Genomic DNA, 25,991 nt, shown 5'->3' on the forward strand with positions numbered 1-25,991 from the left:
AGACAGTATGATATTGTTTTGCCATGCTAAGGACTGTTTGTAAAGGTTTTTGTGGAATAGGCCATATTATACCCATTTTGTTTACAGCAACAATATTAGCAGAAATTAATCAATTAAACACACAAGGGAGGAGATAAAACATCTGCTTTCCTGCCCAGAAGGCTGGGAGTGGATTGCCCTAATAATGATCGAGTGACACTTTTGCTATCTGTGGAGGCACATTTCACCCAAATCCCCCAGAATGATTATCCCAGACTCTTCCTCCCTGGACCATTACCCATCCTTAAGAGAGATGTCACATGTTCTGTATGGCCTGCTTGACTTCTGTGCTATCAGTCAGAGACCACACTAGATTCTAGGCCTTTTAGCTATAGGACCCACCCTCATGGTCACAGGTACTTTGTAAATGTAAAAGGAGTTTCTAAGTAGTCACACCTGAAGTTTTATTCTGCACCTGGAATTAAAATAACTGTTGCCTGGAAACCTTTTTCCAAACTGCACTGTGTTTTTAAATATGCTGACAATGAACTGCCTGGCACTGGACTCCTTGAGTCTGATCCAGGTTGATGAAGTCAGTCTGAACCGGGTTTTCATTCTCATCTCTTCACAGGTTTGTTCCTCTCTCTCTGACACCTGCAGGGACTGCCCTGTAGCAAGTTTTCTTGTCAGAGTATACTTGGACTGCCAGCCTTCAAATAATGACCTGTAGACTTATTATTAATTATGAAAGCTTGGGTTTTCCCACTAGCTCTTATAACGTAATCAACCCATATTTTTTAAATCTACCTTTTGCCACATGGCTCAGTTATCTCTCCTTAGTACAGCATGTCCAACTTGCTTTGAGTCTACTGGCAAAATCACGCCCCTAGATTCCTCCTCCCAGTTTCTCCCTCTCTCTGCCCAGAAGTCCCACTATTTTCTCTTGTCTAGCTATTGGCCATTTAGCTCTTTATTAAAATAATCACAAGTTGCCTTAGGCAGAGACACATCTTTATAGTATAAACAAATATTCCACAAACCTGCCCTCATCTGTTCAGTATTTTTTTATGTTCCCAGATTTTAAAAAGGATGGGGTTCTCCCCCCATCTCTCTCTCTCTCTCTCTCTCTCTCTCTCTCTCTCTCTCTCTCTCTCTCTCTGCTGCCATGAGCTGGGTAGCTTCTTCTGTCAAAGCATCTTTTCCCCAATGTCCTACTGTGCCACGGGCTCCAAGTCACAAGGCCTACTGACATGGACTGAAACCATAGGAGCAATCAACCCTTCTCCCTTAAGTGAGCTTGGAGACATTGTGACTGTTAACAGAGAGCTAACATGGAGGATGAGAGTGGAAGGGAGGAAAGACAGGAGAAACTATCTGGGGGCAAAGACATACAAATTATTGTTTGAACTGTCAAGCTTGGGGATTAAAACCAAGTTAAAAAACCAAGAACACAGATCCTGGTGTTTTAAGTAAAGGGAGAGTTTTGTTTGTTTATTTTAGTGAGGCCCCCAAAACCCCAAACAAACCAAAACAGCAACAACAACAAATGGAAACAGAGGTAAGGTTCTCCAAAGAAATTTAATTGGAAGCAGGGTGATACAGGTGTGAAGGACTTGGTTCACTCACTGTCTTGTGGGCTGGTATGTCCAAAACCCATAAAACTGACCAGATGGGCCTGACAGAGTGCAGGCTAAAGCTGCCATCTCAAGATTCAATATTCTACCTAGCAAAGTTTTGTTTTTGCTCCTTTTCTCCATTTTTTTTGGTGTTGAGAGAGACAAGATCTCATGTAGCCCAGGCTGGCTGTGAAGTCCCAGTGTAACGGAGGATGGTCTGATCCTTTGGACTCCACTACCCAAGTGCACTATTACAAGTGTTTGCCATCATGATGTCTGGTTTCATGGGGTGCTGAGGAAGGAACCCAGGGCTTTGCAAACTCTAGGCAAGCACTCTACTGTTGCTGGAGGGCTTCTCTCCAGGTTCCCCAAGCCCCGCAGTCCCACAATCCACTTATAAAATAATCACTCAGATGCTTATATCACTTATAAACTGCATGGCCGTGGCAGGCTTCTTGCTAACTGTTCTTATATCTTAAATTAACCCATTTTTATAAATCTATACCTTGCCACGTGGCTGGTGGCTTACCAGAATCTTTACATGCTGCTTGTCCTGGCGGTGGCTGCAGTGTCTCTCTCCTCAGCCTTCCGCTTCCCAGAATTCTCCTCTCTCCTTGTCCCTCCTACTTCCTGCCTGGCAACCTACTTCCTGCCTGGTCACTGGCCATCAGTGTTTTATTTATATAGAGCAATATCCACAGCACTCTACCAAGTGAGGTATGGCTCAGTCCCCAGGTTTTACTCTGGCCATTTCTGAGTGATTAAAGAAGGACCATTTACATCCCCATCATCATCATCACCATCATCATTATTTCAATATTTATGGTTTTTTTATTTATGTGTATGTGCATTTGTGAGTGCAAACATATGCCAAGATTGTGCAGAAACTCAATGAAGCCAGAAGAGGGTATTGTATCCTCTGGAACTGGAGTTTCAGAGATGGTTACCAGTTGCCATACAGGTGCTGGGAACCAAACCCAGGTCTTCTGGAAGAGCAGCAACCACTCTTAACCACTCGGCCCTCTCTTCAGCCTTTACTTACATTATTGATGATTTTTTTTTAATTCAACTGATTGTAGTTGCTACCACATCTACAAAATAATATCACAATAACATCCTAGAATAGTGCTTAATTCAATAACAGCATTACAGCTTCTCCAAGTTGACCATTAAAATTAACCATCACAGATACACGCAAGAGCCTCAAGAATGGCATAAGTGGCAGAGTGCTGGTGGCCATGTCAGAGGAGTAGCAGGTGGCAATTGAAGTTCAAGGTGTCAGTCTGCCTGGAGGAAAGTCTCTGAGGAGTCATTCTTGGACAGGCAAGGCCCCAAGATCACAGACTCTGGAATTCTTTTGCTTCAACTATGCCTTTACATATTTGCTCTGCTATCTTTCTCTGGTATCTGGGATGGTGTGAATGGTGTAGGGAGATTCCCCACTACTTGTAATGTAGTGTGCTTACCTCATGAAACACCCTGCTCTACTGGGCATTTTTAACCTGTGGATTATTATGAAGATGATTTCTTCTTAAGCTGTACTGTCTAAATGGTAATAATAATGTTAGTCTAAATAGAGTTTTGATGATAAGAAATACAAACAAGGATGTATCACACTGCCATAACACATGAGTCTCTATTGAGGAGCTGTATAGACTGTGACTTAGCTTAATGATTAAGAAAAACAATTGAGTCCCAGTTAGCCCAGCTAGCTTAAATTCTTTTAATCTTAATGTTGGGAGGTGTGTTAATAGGTTTTGAAGTACATCACAGCTAAAACAAAGCTTTGAAAATAACTTAAAGTTAGACTAAGATATTTTTGTCAAATAGCTTTGAGGTGAAAAATCCAAGAAGATAATTTAAAGTTTTAGAAAGGCACGTAGTTAAGTGAGGAACTCTTTAAGGTCAGGGAACAAGAACAAAGCAGCCCAGTTATTACTAGCTGACACACTTTTCTTGCTAGGATTGGTTGATAAAAGGTGATGATTAATTTTTTGTACCCATTTTTGACCTCAATCTCCTGACATAAAAAACTATTGATGAGTTGGTATGCATCCCTAAAGATTTAAAGTACAGATGACTGATTCATTTTCATATATAAAAGTTTATGTTTGTGATTCCTTATAAGATTATCTTTCAAGATAAGTAATAAAGTAATTGGCCCTTTCTTTGTAACTACAAAATGCAGCCTGCCAGTAAAAGACCTGACTGGAAAGAATACCTTGCTTGCCCACACAGTTAATCTAGAACAAGTTACTTGGATATGAGTGTATGCAGGTTCTTGGGATAATTTATTTTTCACCTGTAATATGTAAAATGTTTAATCATGTAAGGGGTATGGAAAATATGCTATTTTTTACTGTTTGTTTTGTATTCACTGTAATCATTCACTTGAAAAACAGAACATAACCACATTGTAATTTTTATATTGCCTGAATGATTTTGCTGGGGTCTGTACGTTGTAAAAACACAGTTGAAGAAACAGAGATAGAGTTAAAGACAGTCAAAATGGGCTAGAAGGAAAACATCAGGAATGAGAGTTAGAAGAAAAACATCAAGAATGAGAGAGTTAAAATGAGCTAGAAAGGAAAACAACAAGAATGAGAGAGTTAGAAGGAACTAGAAGGGAAACATCAAGAATAAAGATAGTGTTAGAATGAGAACATCAAGAATGAGAGAAGGAAATCACCAGGAAAATAAAGAATAGAGAATACAAAAGAAGAATAAAGAAAGATCTGAGGGAAACCATCAAGAGAATGTGTGAGTGTCTTTTTCCCTAACCCCCTCAGATAAGAGACTAGTAAACTCATTCTTTGTGGATTTCCCTTTGAGCCCTCTGCTGCCTGAAGGCTGGCCCCCAGGCAGCGATAGCAGAGGTTTTCAAAACCCAGAAGCCTGCAAGAGTTCAAGCCAAACAACAAATGCTTACATTCTAAAACTCAGTGGCTTCCAATTTTTAAGGCACATTTTGATACGGGCTCAATCTTTCCTAAAGCCCGGATCATGCAACAATTATAAATTGTATCTCATTTCTGAGATATCACTAGTCAAGATATCTTACACAGGTGACCAAACCTTTCTAATTTTATCTGTAATATTTGCAAATTTGATTACATAGAGAGGATGTTTGCAGCAGGGAATAAATCCATAATTTTTTTTTTTAAAAAAGAACATTTTTAGACTGGCACTGGCTATATGTAAAAATCCCTGAAGGGATATTAGAAAGTACTACTGACTTAGCAGAACTGTAGAAGATTCTACTTAAGGAAGCTGAATTTCAAAATTTAGAACAACGGCAACAATCACAAAACATAAAAACAAATCAAGACACATCGATGGATGTTGTCTTAATTAGGTTTCTATTGCTGTGATAAACACCATCATAAGAAGCAACTTGGGGAGAAAAGGGTTTATTTCGTCTTACAGTTGTATTCTGTCATGAAGAGAAGTCAGGGCAGGAACTCAGGTAGTGTAGGAAACTGCAGGCAGGAATCGAAGCAGAGGTCCTGGAGGAGTACTGCTTACTGTTTTGTTCCTCATGGTTTGCTCAGTCTACTTTCTTGTACAATCAAGGACCACCTGTCCAGGAGTGACACTACCCACAGTGAGTTGGGCCCTCTCACACCAATCATTAATCAACAATGCCTCACAGACCTGTCTACAGACAATCTGACAGAAACATTTTCTCAACTGAGATACCGTTTTCTCAGGTGACTCTAGTTTGTGCCAAGTTGAAAAACGACTAACCAGCACAATTGACTCCTTGTCAGCTTGACACATAAATATATTGCTATGAAATCGTAAGTTTTCCTTTCTTGTTTGTCCTCAAGATCTCATTAATATTAACACCACAATATAAAACAAAATCCAACCTTTAAAAGTCCCACAGTCTTTAAAAATTCCAATGACTTAAAAGTTGAAGATTTCTTTGCGAGTCCAAAATCTTTGAACCGTAGGCTCCCACAAAATAAAAAGCAAGTTAAATATTTTCTTATTACAAAAGGGCAGAACCAGGGCACGGTTACAGTCAGGTCCAAGCAAAATCAAAATCCAACAGAGAAAGTAACTGAGTGTCTGAGGTCTGAGAAGCTTACTCACAATCTTCTAAAATCCAGCCGCCTGGACAGCTCCATGTCTCTGGCTCTGCCATTCACAGAACACACAGCTTATCTTACAGGCTCAGGCCAGCTCTCCTCCACAACTGCTGCTGTTTGTGGTGGTCATCCCACAGTCCTGGCAACTCCGATAGGCAGACATCTCTACAGACTGCACCCACACCCACCAATGACCTCCTGGCTTCTCTTCAGAGACTCTGGCTCTGCCACCTGACTCCAAGCCTCAGTGTCTTCTCTCCATGACCCCTTCAATCCCAGGATCTCCACTGTAATTGAGACTGCAGCGAAGCACAATACTAATTATTCTTATTAAATAAAAAACCCAGAGTCAGATATTAGGGTGAAAGCTGAAAGATCAGAGAAGCAGAGCAGTCACAGTCATTTCTTACCTCTCCAGATCCTCTGACTGAATGGGGCTCCCCGATTCTATCTCTATGAATCCTCCGACTGAATGGGGGAGATCCTGTCTCCACCCACCTTATATTCCTGTCTCCACCTCCTCAAGTGCTGAGATCAAAGGCATGAGATCCCAAGTGCTGGGATTAAAGGAGCTCACCACCACCGCCTGGCCTCTGTGATTAACTAGTGGCTAGCTCCACCCTCTGACCTCCAGACAAGCTTTATTTGTCAGAACACAAACAAAATATCATACAACACTGTACCTTCCCAAGTCTATGGCCTTCCCCGAGTCTGTCACAGTGGCCAGCCTCAGCTGCTCTCTTTTTTGTTTTCTGGTTTTATTTTTGTTTGTTTGTTTTGAGACAGGGTTTCTCTGTGTAGTCCTGGCTGGCCTGGAACTCTGTAGACTAGGCTGGTCTTGAACTCAGAGATCCACCTGCAAGTGCTGGGATTACAGGCATGTGTCACCACCACCCTTAGAGGCTCTTTAGACCCTTCAACCCTGCAGCTCTGAAACCAGTAATGTGGGAGACTCATATACATGATCAAGTTCTACAAGTTCCAGATGAAGTCTCGACCCCCTCTGGACTACAACTGGAGAGAGTGTAAGTTAATATGAAGGGGGCTGTGAAAAAACTGTATGCAAACCTACTGTCCCCACTGTTTGTTTGTTTGTTTTGTCAATTAGACACAACCTAGACATATCGGGAAAGAGAGAATCTCAAGGATTTGGCCTGTAGGCAAATTTGTGGAGCATTTTCTTTATTAATGATCCATGCGGGAGGGTCCAGCCCACTGTAGTTAGTGCCATATTTGGGCAGGTGACCTTGGGTGTATAAAGAAGCAGGATGAACAAGCCACCAGGAGCAAGCCTGTAAACAGCACCCCTCCATGGCCTCTGCTTCAATTCCTGCCTTGAGTTCCTGTCCTGATTTCCCGTAACGACTGCTTGTCAGGTGTAAGATGAAATTAACCCTTTCCTCTCTGAGTGGTTTTTGGTTATGGTGCATAATTATTACAATGATAGAAAGTAAAGAAGGGCACCTACTATCTGGTTAACAAAATAAGTTTGGTGGCAGATGGCTAAATAATGTTGATTCTGTAATTAATGGGTCACCAAAGGAAAACTCCAGTACCAGGTATGGAATCCTGCCATGGGAGTTGTTGGTCAGGGAGGCTTCAAAGGCCCCTCCCCTAAATGTATGCTTTTGTAATTTCACTTGATTGTCCACCGGAAACAGATGAGATGATTCTACTGTCAGAGATACCAGACATCTTGAATACAAAATATAAGTAAACCAAGCTGTAACTGAGCTGGACACTTCCTTTCTGTTAGATGGCTTTCACAGTGTCAGATGGTATCATGTAACCTGCCCGGGAGGAAAGGGCATAAACTATCTGACCCAGCTCTGGAACGCCTAACTACAATGACACATGTCCAGGCAAATGTGCCCATTGGTGCTCCCCAGTTAGATGTATGACCCACCCTATGAGAGGGAATCCTTGCTCAGACTGTAAACCCAGTCAGGACCTCATGACTGAAGAGGTCTTAAGCTCTCGGGCGAAGTAAACTCGTGCTGCTTAGCTGAGTCGGCATAGCATCAAATTCTGTTATGAATATCTACATTAACACATGCAAGCAAAGGGTATTCTCAGCCATAACCAGAGAAGCTTCTGATTGCAGTGAATGGAAGTAGGTGAAGGTAGAGACTCATGGCTGCCACTTATACAATTTATACCACCTCTTTAAGGCTAAGGGAATATTGCAGAAGAGAAGGCAGACAGTATAAGCCAGGAGACAGAGAGAAGGGTTGTGAAGCACCATCTTCTAAGCATCACATGGCCATGGCAATCATGAACTCATAGTAGGTGTGCTCATTGACACTCGGTCTACACGAGTCAGGCCCAGCTAATGCATTCTGGGACAGAGGGAGGCATAGTATCTAGCTGTATACTTACTGGTGAGTCCACCCCAGTCTCTGATGGGTAGTTCCAAACTCGTGGTCACACAGACAGACCTTGTTAAACGCTGGGATATAAAACAAGACAAAATGTCATGAATATGAAAAAACAAAACAGATTTGTGGGGAAGAAGGGAGACTGATGGAGTGAAGTGGAGGTAAGAGAGGGTGTATCAAGGGGAATATAACCGGAATGCATTATAAGTACATATAAAATTGTCAAGGAACAGAATTTGTTAATTAAAAAATATGCAAATCCTGGATTTGATGATCTCAACAGAATCTTCTGAAAAGCATTTCTTTTGTTTTAACAGTTAATGATCCTGCTTCTACAGACCAGGCTTGAGTAGAAGACACATAATAAGCTAAGGAAATGATGGGAAAAAATTAGATGAACAAGTTACACAAACCTGGCTTTGTGCTACAGACATTTTGCTTGAGAGAGTGGTTTTAATAACAGAAGAAGGGGTTTGATATGATTCTTGGAACTATTCTTAATGTTTCTGAGTATTTGTACAGCAAAGCATATTCTTTTCATGTTGATTTTCTACTGTGTCATAGTTGGACAAGTTTACCTAGAGCAATGTTTCCCATAGGGTGTACTCCAGCTTGGAGGGTTTTAAATAATCTTTATACCAGAGAGGAGTTCTCATGGTCTCTTTGACAAGGCAAGCAGTGGTTATAGGACTAGCTTTCCACTCTGAGAATCACTGGCTTAGTGTCATCAAAACCTGGAGAGTTTGCTATGACTTGACCCCGCTGTTAGTAATTTAGTGATTCCATCAACCTGAACCTTCATCTCAGCACCGAGTAAACGTATTATAATGCTTCAGTCTATATGCATTGGAAAACAGAGCTGTCTTACTCAATGCCTAATTTTCTTATAAAAGAAAAACATTTAACTGAGCCTGGCTTACAGTTTCAGAGGTTTAGTTTGTTATCAGTATGGCAGGAAGCATGGCCACAGGCTGGCAGACATGGTGATGGAGAAGGAGCTGTGAGTTCTACATCTGTATCCACAGGCAGCAGGAAGAGAGAGACACTGAGCCTGGGTTGAGCTTTTGAAACCTCAAAGCCCATCTCCAGTGATATACTTCCTCCAACAAGGCCATACCTACCCAACAAAGCCAGACCTCCTAATCCCTCTCAAGGAATGCCAGTCCCTGATGACCAAGTATTCTAATATATGAGCCTATGTAGGCTAGTCTTATTCAAACCACTACAAGAACCTGTTGTGTGATCAACTAAACTAGGCTTGGATAAAGGAATTAGAAGACTTAGGTTCCAGATCTAGTTCTGGTGTTTAGTAAATATGTAGTACTGGGAGAGTTAGTCATATAATTTAGGCAACCAGAGCTGTAATTTACTCACTTAGGAGACAAGAATAAAATCATTATAAGGGACACTTGGGTCATTTTTAGGTACTTAAACTGAACCCAGGATTTTACATGTACTAGGCAAGCGCTCCACCATTGACCAAACATCCCTAAAGATGTCTTTAGCTTGGCATGAGATAGCATGTATGAAAACATTTCTTAAGATGTGAGAAAGCAGCCATCACAGAGTCATCAGACCCTTCCTGCCATGAAGAACTGTATCCCTTCAAACAGGGCTGAGCAGCCCCCGTTGCCAGGAATGAGCACTCCTTTATCAATCAGTCAAGCTTACAGAGTGCAGGAACTATCTTCTACCTGGGACCAGGGAGCTCCTTTTGTCTGGAAACCAAAGGAAGCCAGGAATTAGACTACAAAGATGCCGTGAGAGGGCCCAATGAGGGGGAAAGAGACAGGGAAGGGAAGAAGACATCAAAGACTCAAGTTTGGTAGCCAGCAGTCCCTGGACCCAGCCTTGGAGTCATGAAGCAAATTTGTGGCTCATTCTCATCCACATTCACAGTGTCATGGTGGATAGCAAAATCTTGGTCCAGTCCAGCTTCCTCCTGTTTTGAAAATTGCTAAATATCATATCCTGCAGTAAGCAGTGAAAACACACAGTCTTAGTCACTGTTCTGCTGCTGTGAACAGACAGCATGATGACAAGGAAATTCTCATAAAGGAAAACATTTAATTGTGAGTTGCTTACCGTTTCGGAAGCTAGTCCATTATCATCGCGGCAGTTAGCCTGGCAGCAGGTAGGCAGGCAGTACTGGAGAAGTAACTGAGAGTTCTACATCCTGATCCGTGGGCAGAGAGAGAGAGAGAGAGAGAGAGAGAGAGAGAGAGAGAGAGAGAGAGAGAGGATGAGCCTGGCATGGACTTTTGAAATCTCAAAGCCCAGCCTCCGGGACACATTTCCTCCCACAAGGCCACACTTCCTGATCCTTCTAATCCTTTCAAATAGCACCAATCCCTGGTGACTATGCATTCAAATACATGAGCCCATAGGGACCATTCTTACCCAAATCACCACCTATACACACTATTTTGTTGTCCGCATAAAATAATTCTTAAATTGTGGACCTTATAAAATGTAAGACACAATCTTCACAGAATTAAAACACTTGACGGTAGTTTCAAGATTTCTACTATAGTCAAACACGTTTCTATTTTATTTCAATCAATTCATTTTCTTAATTATGTATATGTGTGTGGGGGGGGTGTTATGTATTCATGAGTGCAGGTGCCCTTGGAGGTCAGAGGTTGTGAATCCCCCAGAAGCTGGAGTTATAGGCAGTTGTGAGCCGTCTGATGTAGGGATTTCATGCAAGAGCCATATACACTCTTAATTGTTAAGCTCTCTCTTTAGCCCCTGTATTTTTAAAATAGCTTATTTTTAAATCAATTAATTAGTTTAATTAATCTAATTAACTAATTAATTAGATTTTTTTTCAAGACAGGATTTCTCCGTGTAGTTTTGGTGCCTGTCCTGGATCTCATTCTGTAGACGAAGCTGGCTTCGAACTCCCAGAGATCCACCTGCCTCTGCCTCCTGAGTGCTGGGATCAAAGGTGTGCGCCACCGCCGCCACCGCCGCCGCCACCGCCGCCGCCACCACCACCCGGCTAAAATAGCTATTTTTATTTGTGTGTATGTGTGTGTGGTAGTGCTCTTGGAGCACTGTTTATGTATATCTGTGTGCGTGCATGTATGCCAGTGCTCTTGGAGGCCGGAGGAGGGCGCATCAGATCCCCTGGAACTGGAGTTGCTGGCAGTTGTGAGCAGCCTGACATGGGCGCTGGGATCTAAACTCGCTGCAAAAGCAGAATGTGCTCGTAACCGCCAAGCCATCTCTCGAGTTCCCCAACTCTTTATTAAATGTACTCATTTTCAACTGCAACACGATATACATTCATACGTTTGTATAAATGTACAAACTCCCTGTCCCAAGGCTTCTTGTTTGAAGTTACTTTTAAGGCAAATAAATGATCAGTTTCTCGTGCCTGCAACATCAGCTCTTGGGAGTCTGCGAGAGGACGACTTGGGAAACTTGAGGCCACCCAGGCTACCGTATAAGATCCTGCCTCAAAAGAAAAATAAAATCAAAACCCAGAAAACCATTGAGCTGGGGGTGGAGCTGAGTCCTGAGTTCAATTCCCAGGACTTTGTAAATTGAGCATGGCGGCACGTGCTGTCTTAATCCTGGTACTCAGGAGATAGAGATGACATGGGATCCTGTCATAAAACAAACAAACAAAACAAAAACAAAGGGTAAGGTTTTTAAAAATTGATTAACATATTGTTCTTGCTATCTCCATATCCTGACTACTGTAGACGATAATGTCTAAGGCTGTAAAGAACAGCTGTCCACAATGTCCGGAGAAACGAACTTTACTCCGTAGGCAATACTCTCAGACCAGGCTTTCCCCCTCTTGGATTACCCAATCGCTACAGAGCTCCGCTCTTCTCCGGTATTTAAAAGGCAGTCACAGCTGTGGCACTCAGGACAGTTTCTTTTTCCCTGACTAAAGGAAAGAAAGAGCATTGTTGTTTTCTGGCTAAACAGGTTTGCAGGGCTGCAGGAACAATGGACTCCCAGCTCACGTTAGCTACGGAGGAGCCCGTTAAGAAAGGCAGTCTCAGGAAATACAAAATCCTTTGTGTGGTGAGTACAGCGGTTAATTTTAGTCTTACAAGCCTGGTGGCAGATGTGAGTTGCATGCCTTTCCACTCCTGTTTGTTTGTGCTGCTATTTAAGTTAAAACGTTAAGTAACTGTTCACAGCTTTATCTTTTCTGACTGTAATGAAAGTTAGCGTTATTAATTGCATTCCACCGCAACTTTGAATTACAACGGGTTAGTATTCCGCTAGAAGACAGAAAACTATGAGAACACTTTGCACTGATTTTTTCCACATGTTTATAGTTGGAGCTCAAGCCGTTTTTTGAATGGCATGAATACGGTAAGAGCAAGGATTTAGTGAATGAAATCATTACCATATACTTTTTGAGGAACTGTTGATTTTATCAATATTTTATTCTATTTAGCTTCCATGTGAGAGAGTTTCTTTTGCCTCCTTCCTCATGTTCATCTTTTTGTATGGTTTTTCTGCTATCTACCCTGTCCCAAAATATAACGTTAAAAAACTCTTTGGTTTCATTAGTCTGTTTTTGTTCTTTCTCATCAAGCTTTGGGAGATGTGGGAGACTCTGTCCAGCACCCCAGTTTCTCATGGCTCATCCAAATGTCTGCTCTGACTTTCTTTCCTTAGCAGCTGATCTGCCTCTCCCTCCCATGCACCCCCACTTCCAATTTGAATGGCCCCGGCCCTAACAACAATATGTGGATGTTTTGAAGTTTGGTAGGTTTTTTTTGTTGTTGTTTGTTTGTTTTGTTTTGTTTTTTTAATGTTCTGTCCCCTCGCCTCCTTGACAATATGGAAAGGCTCATGTTTAAAACTTGTCTTTCCGCTGATTTACCTTTATCTTCACTGACTGTTACTGAGAAGCATTCCCCACATTTTATCCGACAATCTTTTCTTTAGGCAGTCTCCGTAATCGCTTGTGATATTGTGTCATACCTGCCCCCAGCCTAGGACTTCCCCCTACGCCACTATCTCTGACTGCTTGCTGGGTCTTCCTCCCTCAGCTTCAGATAGCTCCTACCTGACTGCTCACCCAGCATCATGTCTGTCTTCCTGTGGCTTCCTCTGACTCCTCAGGGCTGGCCTATGTCCCCACTCCTTTCTCTAGCATTAGTAAAACAATGCACGAACTGGCTTTGAGCGCAGCGACTACAATAAACCAAATCCTCATTAAGTTCTCAGTGTTTAATCTTTCTAGGAATTACAGAGAAGTCCGTGCAGCTTTTATGCTGTTTTCTTTATCCCATCTTGTCAACTCGAGGAATCAAAATCCTTTGGGAACAAAACTTGGGTGCTTTGTGTATTTTTCTTTTCCTTATCTTCCTGAGGTACCCGTGAGCACGAACACAAGCATAGGTTTTTTTTATCTCGCAGGAGACTTCCACTTCTTTTTCTTTTTGAGACAGGGACCTGGGGCTTGCTGATTAGGAGAGTCTGGCTGACCATTAAGCCACAGGGATGCTCCTGTGTCTTCTTCCCAGTAGAGCGCACCACCAGGCCACACTCTTTTGATTTGGGTTCTGGATTTTGAATTCAGGTCTTTGTGTTTATAAGGTACACACTGGAGTGACTAAGCTACCTCTCTAACCTGGGGATTCTTTTTGAATCTTTATGGCATATTTGTTCTTCCCTGTATATTAGGAAGTTCACTATTTTAAAATTATACCTTAAAAGTGACTCTCTCCCTCTCAAAGTTTCAGTGGATATGGTGGTATATGCCTATAATCATAAAACTTAGAAGGCAGAAGCAGTAGAATCAGGTGTTCAAGGTCATCTTCAGCTACAAATGGAGTTTGAGGCTGGCTTGATCTCCATGAGACCCCATCTCAAAAACAAAACAACAAAACTAAATTAAAAAATTAGCACATTTAAAGGTTTCTACACATTTCTCTTATACTCGATCCAGCAAAGCTGAAGGCAAATAAATGTTGAGTTCTCAGTAAGTTTCGGAGTCCAGAATCTTTTTTCCTACTTTGTTCTCAGCATAAGACAGCTCAAGATGCATGTGTACTTCAATATCAAAAAGATGTCAATAGATTACACATTGAAAGTGATTGTGAATCTTTGGCTGCCAAGGAACTTACAGAATGTGTGAGAGAGAGGAAGAGAGAGAGAGAGAGGGGGATGAAGAAAAGAAGGGAGGAGGGAAGCCACAAATACACAGTAAATACAAAATCATGAAAAATGTGAATTTTAACATTACAAAATTTTAAAGCATAGAAAGGGGAGACAGACATTGGTTTTTAGCAAGCTTAAGTGGAGAAAACACAAAGAAAAGACGTAGGGCAAAACATATTCATCTGTAAATCTGTAATGCACTAGTTTTCCATAAGGAGTTGACCTTGGTTGGCTTATGTATTCTAATAATTCTGCTAAGGATACCTGTGGTTCCTGGGCACTGTGACTAGGGGTTAACTCCTAATGTCCCCCCCACCCTTTTTGGTGGGGGGGTTGAGACAAGGTTTCCAGGTATAACCCTGGCTGTCCTGGAACTCAATCTGTAGACCAGACTGGGCTTGAAATCAGAGATCTGCCCGCCTCTGCCTCCCAAGTGCTAGAGTCAAAGGTGTGTGCCACCACCGCCCACTAACGTTGTTCTTAAGTAGCTATTTACACTCACTGCTTCTCATTGAACAAAAAAGTTAATGTGCTAAATTTTCAGTTGGTTTTCAAAATTCAAACTCTTCAATGTCAATAGTTTGTGCAGTTCCTTATTATGTAAACAATTTTACATTTGTTCTTTTGCAAGGTTTATTGCTTGCTTTTAAATTAGAATCAATATTATTTTCTTCTTCTTCTTCTTCTTCTTCTTCTTCTTCTTCTTCTTCTTCTTCTTCTTCTTCTCCTTCTCCTTCTTCTTCGTTTGGTTTTTCGAGACAGGGTTTCTGCGCCTTTCCTGGATCTCGCTCTGTAGACCAGGCTGGCCTCGAACTCATAGAGATCGCGTGGCTCTGCCTCCCGAGTGCTGGGATTGAAGGCGTGCGCCACCACCGCCCAGCTGATTATTTTATTTTCAAAAGTCATTTGAACTTGTGTCTGTTACCACTATTTTAAATTTTTTTTAAAAAAAATACAGTTATTGATGGGGACAAGCACATGCCATAGCACACATGCAGAAGTCTAAAGACAGCATACTTGGGGGGGTTATTTTCTCCTTCTACTCTGTGGGATCCAGGGATCTGACTCAGGTCATCATGCTTGGCAGCAATCTCCTTTACCCACTGAGCCATCTCACTGGACCCCGTTACCATTCTTTGTGGCCACGTACAGCATGTCCAGCCCTACTAGCCAGTACTCTTCCCACTTGAATTCATGGTTTAGGTAAAAGAATCTAATCAGGTTGCCATTGAATCTGGTGGAAGTAGGGAGTGTCCTGTGCTGCATGGCTTTGTCACAGTAGTTATCACAATGACCTAAACAGTCTGTGGTCCAGAAGTTTCTAAGTCCTATCAGCTGTGTGGATGGACTGCAGACCAAAGAAGACCCTTCCAGTTAATCACCAGTATGCTGTGTGCTGACCCGTGTTAATTATTTCCCTCGTCCTCCGGGACACAACAAAAGATGTGGCTAATTAGCAATGAGGCGCTTAAGGATTTCACAGTTCTACTGGATGCCGGGAATCATTTCCTCCAGATATTCTCCAAGCCTAGTGAGATAAACAGCGGGGTGGGGTGGGGAGTGGGGTGAGGGGGTGAGGTGGGTAAATCGCTCCTGTGGTTTGAATTTCTGCTTTCACTCCACCTGGAGTCAAACACGTATTTGAATTACGAAAGGGTTTGAATTTGGACATCTGTGGTAATTGGTGTACAAAACATTTTCTCGTGGGATTAGGATGTATCTTAGTTACTAGAGTCCTTGTCTAGCATGCATGGAGTCCTGGGATTGATCTCCAGCCCTACATAAAGCAGGCAGCAGCAGAGGCACAAACCTGTGATCCCACCAGTAGGGGGCAGGGCCATCAGTTTATGGTTGTCCTGGGCTACCCAGTGAGCCTAGGCTACAGAAGAACTTCTTTCAAAAGCGGATACAAATAAAAATAAGTAATTTTTTCCCAAATCTCTTTTTATCATGTTCCCGTCATTGTTGCATATGGTATCTTTTGTAATCAGATAGATTTTGCAAGCCGCATGCACTTCGTGTAGACCTGTGAAGGAAAGGTACTTGGCTGTCATTTTGTCTGTATTTAAAAAACAAAACAAAACAAAACAAAAAAACCCAGAGATGACCTCTTCTTTTTGTAATAGGTTCTTCTTGCTCTGCTGGTGATTGTGTCGCTCGGATTAGGCCTGGGACTTGGGCTCAGGAAACCTGAACAGCAAGGTATGTCCCCCAGCATTTTTGAAAAAAAAAAAAAAAAAATCGAAAGCCAACAAACAAGATAAACAGTCTCTTCATCCTTCTGGCTTTAATTCATTCAGACTTCTCTTTTGTCAGATCTGTTTGCCGCTCCCCGCCCCCGCTCCCCTCCACACCTCCCTCATAATCAACATTATTCATTGTTCCTCTGAACTTGACTTTCACCCTCGCCTACAAAATGGAAAACAAAGTAACCAATTGGAGACATCTTATTGTCACTATAAATATCTGATGATTATGCCCAGTCTCTTGACCTCCACTGTGTCTGCTTCTTGACCTCCACTGTGGCCAACCCCTTGACCTCCACTGTGGCCAACCCCTTGACCTCCCTGTGACCCCTCCACTGTGGCCAACCCCTTGACCTCCACTGTGGCCAACCCCTTGACCTCCACTGTGGCCAGCCCCTTGACCTCCACTGTGGCCAGCCCCTTGACCTCCACTGTGGCCAGCCCCTTGACCTCCCCCCCCCCCTCCACTGTGGCCAGCCCCTTGACCTCCACTGTGGCCAGCCCCTTGACCTCCACTGTGGCCAGCCCCTTGACCTCCACTGTGGCCAGCCCCTTGACCTCCACTGTGGCCAGCCCTACCTCCACTGTGCCACCCCTTGACCTCCACTGTGGCCAGCCCCTTGACCTCCACTGTGGCCAGCCCCCCCCCCCCCCCCTTGACCTCCACTGTGGCCACCCCTTGACCTCCACTGTGGCCACCCCTTGACCTCCACTGTGGCCAACCCCTTGACCTCCACTGTGGCCACCCTTCTGCCACCCTTGACCTCCACTGTGGCCAGCCCCTTGACCTCCACTGTGGCCAGCCCCTTGACCTCCACTGTGGCCAGCCCCTTGACCTCCACTGTGGCCAGCCCCTTGACCTCCACTGTGGCCAGCCCCTTGACCTCCACTGTGGCCAGCCCCTTGACCTCCACTGTGGCCACCCTTGACCTCTACTGTGGCCAGCCCCTTGACCTCCACTGTGCCAGCCCCTTGACCTCCACTGTGGCCAGCCCCTTGACCTCCACTGTGGCCAGCCCCTTGACCTCGCTTTCTTCAGCCTTTTGACTTCTACTGTATCAGCCTCTCGACCTTCCAAAGTCTTTGTTACACTGTCTGCCTCCTCTGTGCCTTGACAGCATGTTAGTATTGTCACGTCTTTCACACCCCATGATGTGGTTAATCAATACTAAATTCTTCAAAAGTAGAACATAATAAACGCTTCATTTTTTTTTCTTATAAGAAGCAAAGAAAAATAGGAGATACATCCCATTAACTCTAAAATCATATTTCCTTTGTTTTTATCCTACTGGTGCAAATAGCGAATATACCATTTATAAGGGATGATATCAGCATTTTCTATAATTTTTTTAAAAATTAATTTTATTTAGTATCATGCATATGTGCATGATGTGTGTGTGTGTGTGTGTGTGTGTGTGTGTGTGTTCATGCACAGCACATGTGTGGAGAGCAGAAGACAAGAATCTGGGGAGTTTGTTCTCTCACTCATTCTAGGGTTCTCGGGACTGATCATCGGGCTCATTCATGTGAGAAACTTCTTAACTTCCTGAGCCATCCTACTGACCAGTCTCCTATATTTTTTAATAGATTGTGTTGGTTTTTTTACTAAGGTGAAATACAAGTCTGTTTTTAACTCATCTGATGCCCTTTCAATGTGACTAATATACTCCATTCAGCTCCACTGAGAAAAATCTTAGCATCTCTTCATTAGGGAGGCTCTTGGGGGAAGCTAACTGACAATTCTCCAGCTATTCTGTCATTTAAGAATTTACATGCAGTTCTTCCATGCAACACAGGAACACAGCAGAGATTAAAAACAAAACAAAACAAAACAAAACACCATGCATATTAGCTGTAAAATTCCTGCCATCTTGTGGTCACTGGACTGCTGTGTCTCAGAGAGGTGCAGCTGTTCCTGGCTGGAGTGAATGTCAGCAAGCCATTTCACTGGTATCATTCTGGTGTTGATGCATACACATGGGCATCATTTCTTGGCTATTTTATCCTCCAAATTGCACAAGTTGACTGCAAGAGGCATGTACTAATCTCTGAACAAAATCCCCTATTGTCTCAGATCTGCCCCCTGTTCCTTACTTCCTTATACCTACTGGCTGGCTTCCCAGAATGGTTCTCCTTCCTCCTCCCCCATTCATCTCAGGTCCTCAGCCCTCCTACCAGCATCTCAGTCTTTCTTCCTCTCCCACTCGAGGCCCCTTCCACCTCGTTCATTCTTTTCCGTATTCCTTGGCATTGAGCACAGTCTGCCCAGTTATCACTTATTCACTCTTGTGCCCAATCCCTTCAACCCAAATGAGGAACAATTTTAACCATTCTCTGCTCCATGTAAGGCTTCCTCATTTGCAATGTCAATTGTGCCTTGTGTGGATTTTAAAACCGTGTGTGTGTGTGTGTGTGTGTGTGTGTGTGTGTGTGTGTATTCTTACAAATTTATTGTCATGTGTGCACATATCTTTTAATTATTCACTAAAAATTGAACGTTGTCTTTTGTCCCATACTTTTCTAATTAAGATATAGTGGTGAAGAGAACAGATAAAGGTCCTTTCAAGAGTGTCCATTTCTAGGCTGAAGATGTCGCCCTGTTGATACAGTTGGTCTAGTACTTGCCTAGCATGCACAAAGCCCAGGATTTGGTACTCAGGACTACATAAACCGGATGTGGTCTCAGCACTGAGAGGGAAGTAGGCAGGGAGATCAGAAGTTGAAGACCATCTTCAGCCAAGTAGCATAGGGGTGGAGGGGCGGGCTTTCCAGGGAATGATGAGTGAAACCAAAACCAAGAAAATGAAACGTTAAGTCAGGCTAGTGTGTGGGAATGGATGTGAGTGTGAAGGAACTTTTGAGTTAGGAGCTCATGGAAATGAAGAAGCGGGGATACTCTCCAAGGAAAAATGTGGGGGTTCTCTTTCTTCTTGGCCTGTCAGTCATCAGTCTGTGAGAGGAAAGAGGCAGACAGGGTGACAGAAAGCTTTATCCATGGCTCATGAGCAAAAATGGAGCGCTGCCTCTGGAGACAGACTTCGATGAATCAGCTCCATTTTATTCTAGAGTATAAGGAACATATAGGATTGGGGAGCCTGGGGACAAATCCTAATTTACATTGAGTGGCACGCTCCCATCCCAAGACTTAGGATGTGGCAGTAGGGTCCTGTAGCAGAGATCCTAGCACAAGTCTTCTCTGCAGGGATTTGTGCCAAGAGTCAAGCTAAAGATGAATCAGGCAGCTGGTTTAGAGACAGCTTTTAGATAAAGTCAGTCCTCCAGGGCCAGGAACATTTTTCAGATAAGGGCAGGTGGAGAGCAGGAAGCCTTGTTGGGGAGGGAGGGAGTTTCCATATTAGCAGAGTTTAGATAATGCTGCCAGGCAGACTGTGACTTCGAACCAGCCAGCCATGTATTCCAGCAGAACCTTCTAGGGAGCTAGAAACAGCAAAGGCAAACGCCTAATCCAGGAGAATGCCTGGCATGCTCTCCTGGAGGGATGACTGGGAGGTCATGAGCTAGGCTTAGTAGGACCGGAGGGAGGCAGTCTCACGCTGGGTTCAGCCAGGTAGAGGAGGGAATCCATAGGGGCTGGGATATCAAAGCTTGGTCTGGGATTTTCATTCTGAGTACAATGGGAATTGAGCTTATGTTGTTGGACACGTTGCCCTGCATGCCAGGAGTCATTTTTAACTTATTCCTCTTTTTTATTCTACATATAAAGCGTCTTCGAGTGCACTTTACTTTTTCTAGGTTGTGTCTGTGTCTTCTTTGTGTATACTGCTGTTGCCTTCCTTGAGACACTCCTCTTTTTGTTCGTTAGTTTGGGTTAAAATCCCCTACTGGATTTGAGAGTTTCCTTCTTCTCATTCCCTGCCTGCCCCTTTTTTTCTGGAATGAGCATCTAAAATGCAAATCTGAGTTGCTCTTTTTTTTTTTTCCCCCCCCTTACTCTTTAGTGACTTCTCAGCGCAGTTGAGCCTCAGGCTTCTTCTTAGCCTGGCCCGAGCAGTTTTCCTCTCCCTATACCAGTCCGTCTTGAGTCTTGAACTCTACCTGTTAGCCATTCCAAACTGCACACTGACCTTCTTGGCTTTGCTAATTTGGTAATTTGCAAAAGCCCCGCCCCTGACCTGAGATTCAGTGGAGTCATCCTGCGCCCCGCCCCTTGCTAGCTTTTGTCCTACCTCTGTGCTCTCATACACGGCTTGTATATACCCATTTCTCCTCTTCAGCACAGCGTCGTCATACTGAGCTCTAGCATCATCAATCTAGTCTCAGTCTGTGCTAAGGACATCTATGCGTGCTCACCGCCTAAGGGATGAAACCCTGGCTAACTGCTCAATGCTGCTGTCCTTTGCCTTTCATTTGACAGGCAGCTGCAGGAAAAAATGCTTTGACTCATCACACAGAGGACTGGAGGGCTGCCGGTGTGACTCAGGATGCACGGGCCGAGGGGACTGCTGCTGGGACTTTGAGGACACCTGTGTGAAGTCAAGTACGGGTCTTGACAACCTGTTGATTAGCGAATTAGTTGGGCTGCCATCATTCTGGCGTCACAACCTTCCACCATGTGTTTGCTCCCAGGGTTACCGTAACAAAGCACCATAGTCTAGGTAGCTTAAAAAAACTGAAGTCCTGCCGGGCGGTGGTGGCTCACACCTTTAATCCCAGCACTTGCGAGGCAGAGGCAGGCGGATCTCTGTGAGTTCGAGGCCAGCCTGGTCTCCAAAGTGAGTTCCAGGAAAGGCACAAAGCTACATAAAGAAACCTGTCTCGCAAAACAAAAAACAACAAACAAACAAACAAGCAAAACAAAACAAAAAAAACCAACAAAAAACAAAACCCTGAAGTCCTTTCTCTGGAGTCTGGAGGTGAGAAATCTGAGATCTAGATGTTGGTAGCCTTGTCTGTGAGGGAGAAGAGTTGGGTTCCACTTTTCTAGGGTCTGGTTGGTCATTGGCAAGCTTTGACGTTCTTTGACTGACAGTACCACAGCTTCAACTTCTGCTGTCACTGTCACGTGATCGGCATCTCTTTACATAGCCTTCCTCTGTGTGTCCTCATTTCCAGCTTGCCCCGGTATTATAAGTAAACCAAATCAGGGCAGGGTGGTCCAGGCCTGTATTCTCAGTACTCAGGAGGCCAAGCAAGGGGGGCTTCTGGGAAGACGAGGTCAGATGGGGCTCTAGAGCGAAGGGTGATCAAAAGAAAGCAGCAACAAAGCAGAAAGAGGGAGAAGAGGAGAAAAAAGGGAGAGAAAAAGGCCAGCCGTTGCATTGAGGATTACCACACTGACTTTGAGGATTGCCACACTGACTTCACTTTACCTGATTCTTTGCAAATGACTGGCATGCATTTCCAAGTAAGATAATATTCACATATAATGGGGATCAGGCCTTCATGATCTCCTCTTGAGACGGCACAATTCGACCCACGGCATCTTTTCTGGGTGTCTGCACCAGGTTAATTATTGTCATTTCCCCTCCTCAGTGCAAAACACAGGAGCTCGCAGTTAGACCGCAGTTAAGGTGGAACCGTACAGAAAGTGAGATGCTACACAATGCCCTGGGTTTCCACGGAACTGTAGGATGCTCCTTATTACTTCCGTCATCCCTTTCCTTTCTCTATTGACTGTCCTCAGACAAGGCCGGGCAAGGCTGCTCTTGGGTACACTCATATCGCATCAGTGCTCATGATGCTTCACCATTTGCAATTCCTACAGATGAGTGGGAATAGGGCCAGGGTCTAGAAAGAACATCTACAAACTCAGAGCCCAAGTTCAGCCAATGAAGCAGCCTCACTTCTGTCTGCTACCCAAGCAAGGAAAGTGGAGTCATGGCATCTTTTTTTTTTTTTCTGTATGATGTATTTTCATCTATTAAAGCAGGTAAATCAGGAGTTTGACTGTATTGTAATGACAACGGGAAGAACACATGGCATTTGTAGTCTTTGTTTTGTGCACGTAAGCGCTCAGAACTGACTCGCATGCTTTTCCAGCTCAAATATGGACGTGCAATTCATTCCGTTGTGGGGAGAGCAGACTGGAGACCAGCCTCTGCTCCTGTGCAGATGACTGTTTGCAGAAGAAGGACTGCTGTGCCGACTACAAGACTGTTTGCCAGGGTAAGCAGAGGGTATTGGTGCATTTGCCTCTGTGGGTTCACCGGAACTCAGTTTCTCAGGGCTATCCTGAGCTACAAAGATTGTTAAGGAGAGAGAGACAGAGAGAATTTAGCTATTACTCTGCATACAGGAAAAGATGGAATGTGTTTATTTTGAGATGAAAGGAGGTTTAGAAAGGAAGTTTCTTTCATAGACAGATACAAGAGCTTATAGCCTTATTATCATGTAACAGCAAGGTGTTTCCAGTCCAGTGACCATGCCATGTTTACTTGTGGTTTGAGACACTGGATGGCAGATTCCATAATTAAAGTGTGCTGAGACAGCTACATAACAGAGCTATCAACCAAATGTTGAATGATCCGTGTCCTGAGTGATCTTGTTGTGCCCAGATCGTAACCCCCAGAGAGACCACCAAAGACGAGCATACCAGAATGCAAAAGCAAGGTTTATCTGTTACAAGTCATGACAGGGAACTCAACTCAAGCCATCTCAAGTGAGGCAGAGAAGAGTTACTCTTTCTTGGGGAAGTTAGTTTTTATAGGCAAAACCCATAAAATTTCTTAGAGGGGAGGGGGTTAGTACGGGTCCATCCTTGATTGGTCCCGTTTTTTCCTGGGCCTGGACTTTATCTTATTCTAGCTTATCTGTTTGCCCTGTCAGGAGTTTTACAACTCCTCTCAGGGGTCTGGTCATGTTATCTCCAGAGAGGGGCACCTCATGGTTAATTGGTTCCTGGGGCTGGCGCCATCATTTCTGGGGACTTGAAACTGGCCTGGGTCTATCTATATTGAGATATCTTTGTCTAAGGCCCCCTTTTTGAGACAATAGAGTGAGGGTCTTGTTGTGCCTAGATCACATCCCCAAAGCCACCACTGGAGACTTTAGGTACAGAATGCAAAAGTAAGGTGTTTTCTAAGTTTATAAGCCTCCAGGGAGGCTCTTCCAAATCTCTTACTCACAGCAGGGAGGTTGGAAGAAGCACTCTCCTTTGTTTGTGAGGCTAGTTCTTAAAGGCACAGACCATATAATTTATTTTAATCCGCCTCCCTTTTTAGTCTTTTGGTCGAATATCCTGACTGTGTTTTCCAAAGTCCCTGTAGCAGATACAGCCACGTGGGGAAAAGGGGTCTAAGTTCTTATCTACACTTAGGAATCCTGGTTTAAGCTTCTTTGTCTGTAGGGGATAGAGTGGGGGGTTTTACTGAGGTATCACAATCTAAGGACTAAGAGCCCTTAGGGAATTCTTACCAATACAAGAAACTAGTGCAAGCATCTGACTCCTGGCCATTCCAGCTCACTTCAGAGAGATTTGAAATTGTTGGAAGCTAATGCTTCAGAACCCCCCAATGCATTATGAAAATTGCACATCACACAGACATTAATCTTCTTTACACTAAAGATCCTGTTCCTGTGATTCTACACTCCACTGACTTAATGTTTTTAAACAAAATAGAGAAATTAAGTTGAATTCTACGTTTTGAAGCAAGAGACAGAAATTAGAGTGGAAATGTTTCTAGAGCTAGTTGCTATACCCTAGAAATGGCAGAAAGGAGCTATGGCGGTTTGAATGAGAGATGTCCCCCATAGTCTCAGGAATTTGAATGTTTGGTCCCCCAGTTGGTGGTGCAATTTGGGGAGGGTCAGGAGGTATGGCCTTGCTGGAGGAAGTGTGTCACTGTGGGTGGACTCTCAGAGCTAAAGTCCCCCTATCACTTCCGGTTTTCTTCTGCTGCTTTGTATTTTTGTTACGGATATGAGCGCTCAGCTCTTGGCTCTGGCCGCTATGCTACCTGGGTCTAAAGCTCCCTGTCATAGCAAATCCATATCCCTCTGGAACTTTAAGTTCAAATCAGCTCTTTCTTCTATAAGTTGTCTTGGCCGCCATGTTTGACGACAACAACAGACAGAGAAGCTAACACACAAGCCCAGACCAAGAGACTTCCAGGCAAGGATTCTTTGTTTCTCCAAGAAGGACAACTCTTCAACTTAGATAAGATATATAGCGCTGACAACTTGCAAAACAGGAAACAGCATGGCTACCAGAGAAGTTCCCATCTAGATCTGTTGTGCAGACAAAGAATTTCAACAGGTAGAGTGTTCAGTCCCTACTGGCCCATGTCTGAGCTTACTGGTCAACCGTGGCTACTGGGGCAAGCAGGTTCCAAGAGGCATATTCTGCTTCTCTATGAGTAGGATGTATTTGCCACTGCTGCACTTTTAACACAGGGCATGGGGGCATGCCCTGGGCCCTTGCTTAATTCCTTATTTATGGCTTTTCCATGACTGTACAATATAGATGTGAGCCTTGGGACCCCCTTCTAGCACATTACCATTTTATCATTCATTTGGGTGATTCTTTTCTTTCTTTCTTTTTTTTTTTTTAATACCAAATGCCATTTATTGAAGGAGGGAGGAGGTCTTAAATACAGGCTTACAGCACAATGGGAGAACCCCGGAGGGCAGAAATTCTCACAATCTTGCATCTAAGCTATTAACGCCCATTATGCAGGATACATAGACAAGGAACTTCCCTTAAGTATTCAGGAGGGTGGAACCCGGCAGGGAATTAGCATGGGGAGGATATCAAGGTCAAGGTCAGCAAGCAAGGCAACAGTTACATTTGGGTGATTCTTAACGGTCTTTAGAAACATTACTCACTCTAGTCAAGAATAGAAAGTATGTTTTGTATTGATATATGAGTCATTTTATATGAGAAATAATTAAAAATAATCAAAACCAGGTTTACTGAGAAAATCGCTTGAAATGGTAACAGTTTCCAAATACTTAGTAGTGAATATTGAGTCATAAATTTTTTTTTTTCTGAGTATTTGGAAAAGCAAGTATGGTTTCTGGTTGGCCTAGTTTTCTAGTTTAACTGGCTGTAATTTTTCTTGTCCTTACAGTCTCCTTCTCTTGTTCCAGTTTTGTTAACTTTAATATTTTATCTGCAGGCTTTGTGCTGAGATCATGTAGAATTTTCGTCCGAGTTCCTTGTTTGACTTTTATGGGAGACAAGCTTGTTATAAGCAGTGCGGGAGTTTGGTCTTCTACAGATTCATTAGTCTGGTAGGGTTAATTGCCTGTTTATTTTCAAATTAAATTTGGTGCTTTCTCACTCTAAAGTCATAAATTTTTTAGATTTAAATAAACAGCTTCAGAGAGTAGTTTGAAGAGAATCAGAATCATTTTGGAGCAAGAACCTGCTCATGGCTTTTATATTTTGGCAAATTCAGAAAACTTTAAAAATTTCCGTTATTATTATTTTTTTTGTTTGTTTCTTGAGATAGGGTATCTCTGTGTAGCTTTAGAGCCTGTCCTGGAACTCACTCTGTAGACCAGGCTGGCCTTGAGCTCACAGAGATCCGCCTGCCTCTGCCTCCTGAGTGCTGAGATTAAAAGGCATCTGCCACC

At 43.4% G+C, this 25,991-nt stretch overlaps 1 protein-coding gene across 1 annotated transcript in view; it reads left to right on the plus strand.

Annotated features, from left to right (window-relative positions):
* The first annotated feature begins 11,907 nt into the window (after window positions 1–11,907).
* Enpp3 (ectonucleotide pyrophosphatase/phosphodiesterase 3) overlaps window positions 11,908–25,991 on the plus strand; it is a 77,890-nt gene continuing 63,806 nt past the window's right edge. Inside the window, 4 exon segments of the mRNA XM_028877404.2 lie at window positions 11,908–12,111; window positions 16,335–16,410; window positions 20,830–20,952; window positions 22,455–22,580. Coding sequence (XP_028733237.1) covers window positions 12,034–12,111; window positions 16,335–16,410; window positions 20,830–20,952; window positions 22,455–22,580 — 403 coding nt within the window. The 5' untranslated portion in view covers window positions 11,908–12,033.

Source organism: Peromyscus leucopus, chromosome 8a, assembly GCF_004664715.2.
Source record: "Peromyscus leucopus breed LL Stock chromosome 8a, UCI_PerLeu_2.1, whole genome shotgun sequence".
Taxonomy (NCBI): Eukaryota; Metazoa; Chordata; class Mammalia; order Rodentia; family Cricetidae; genus Peromyscus; species Peromyscus leucopus.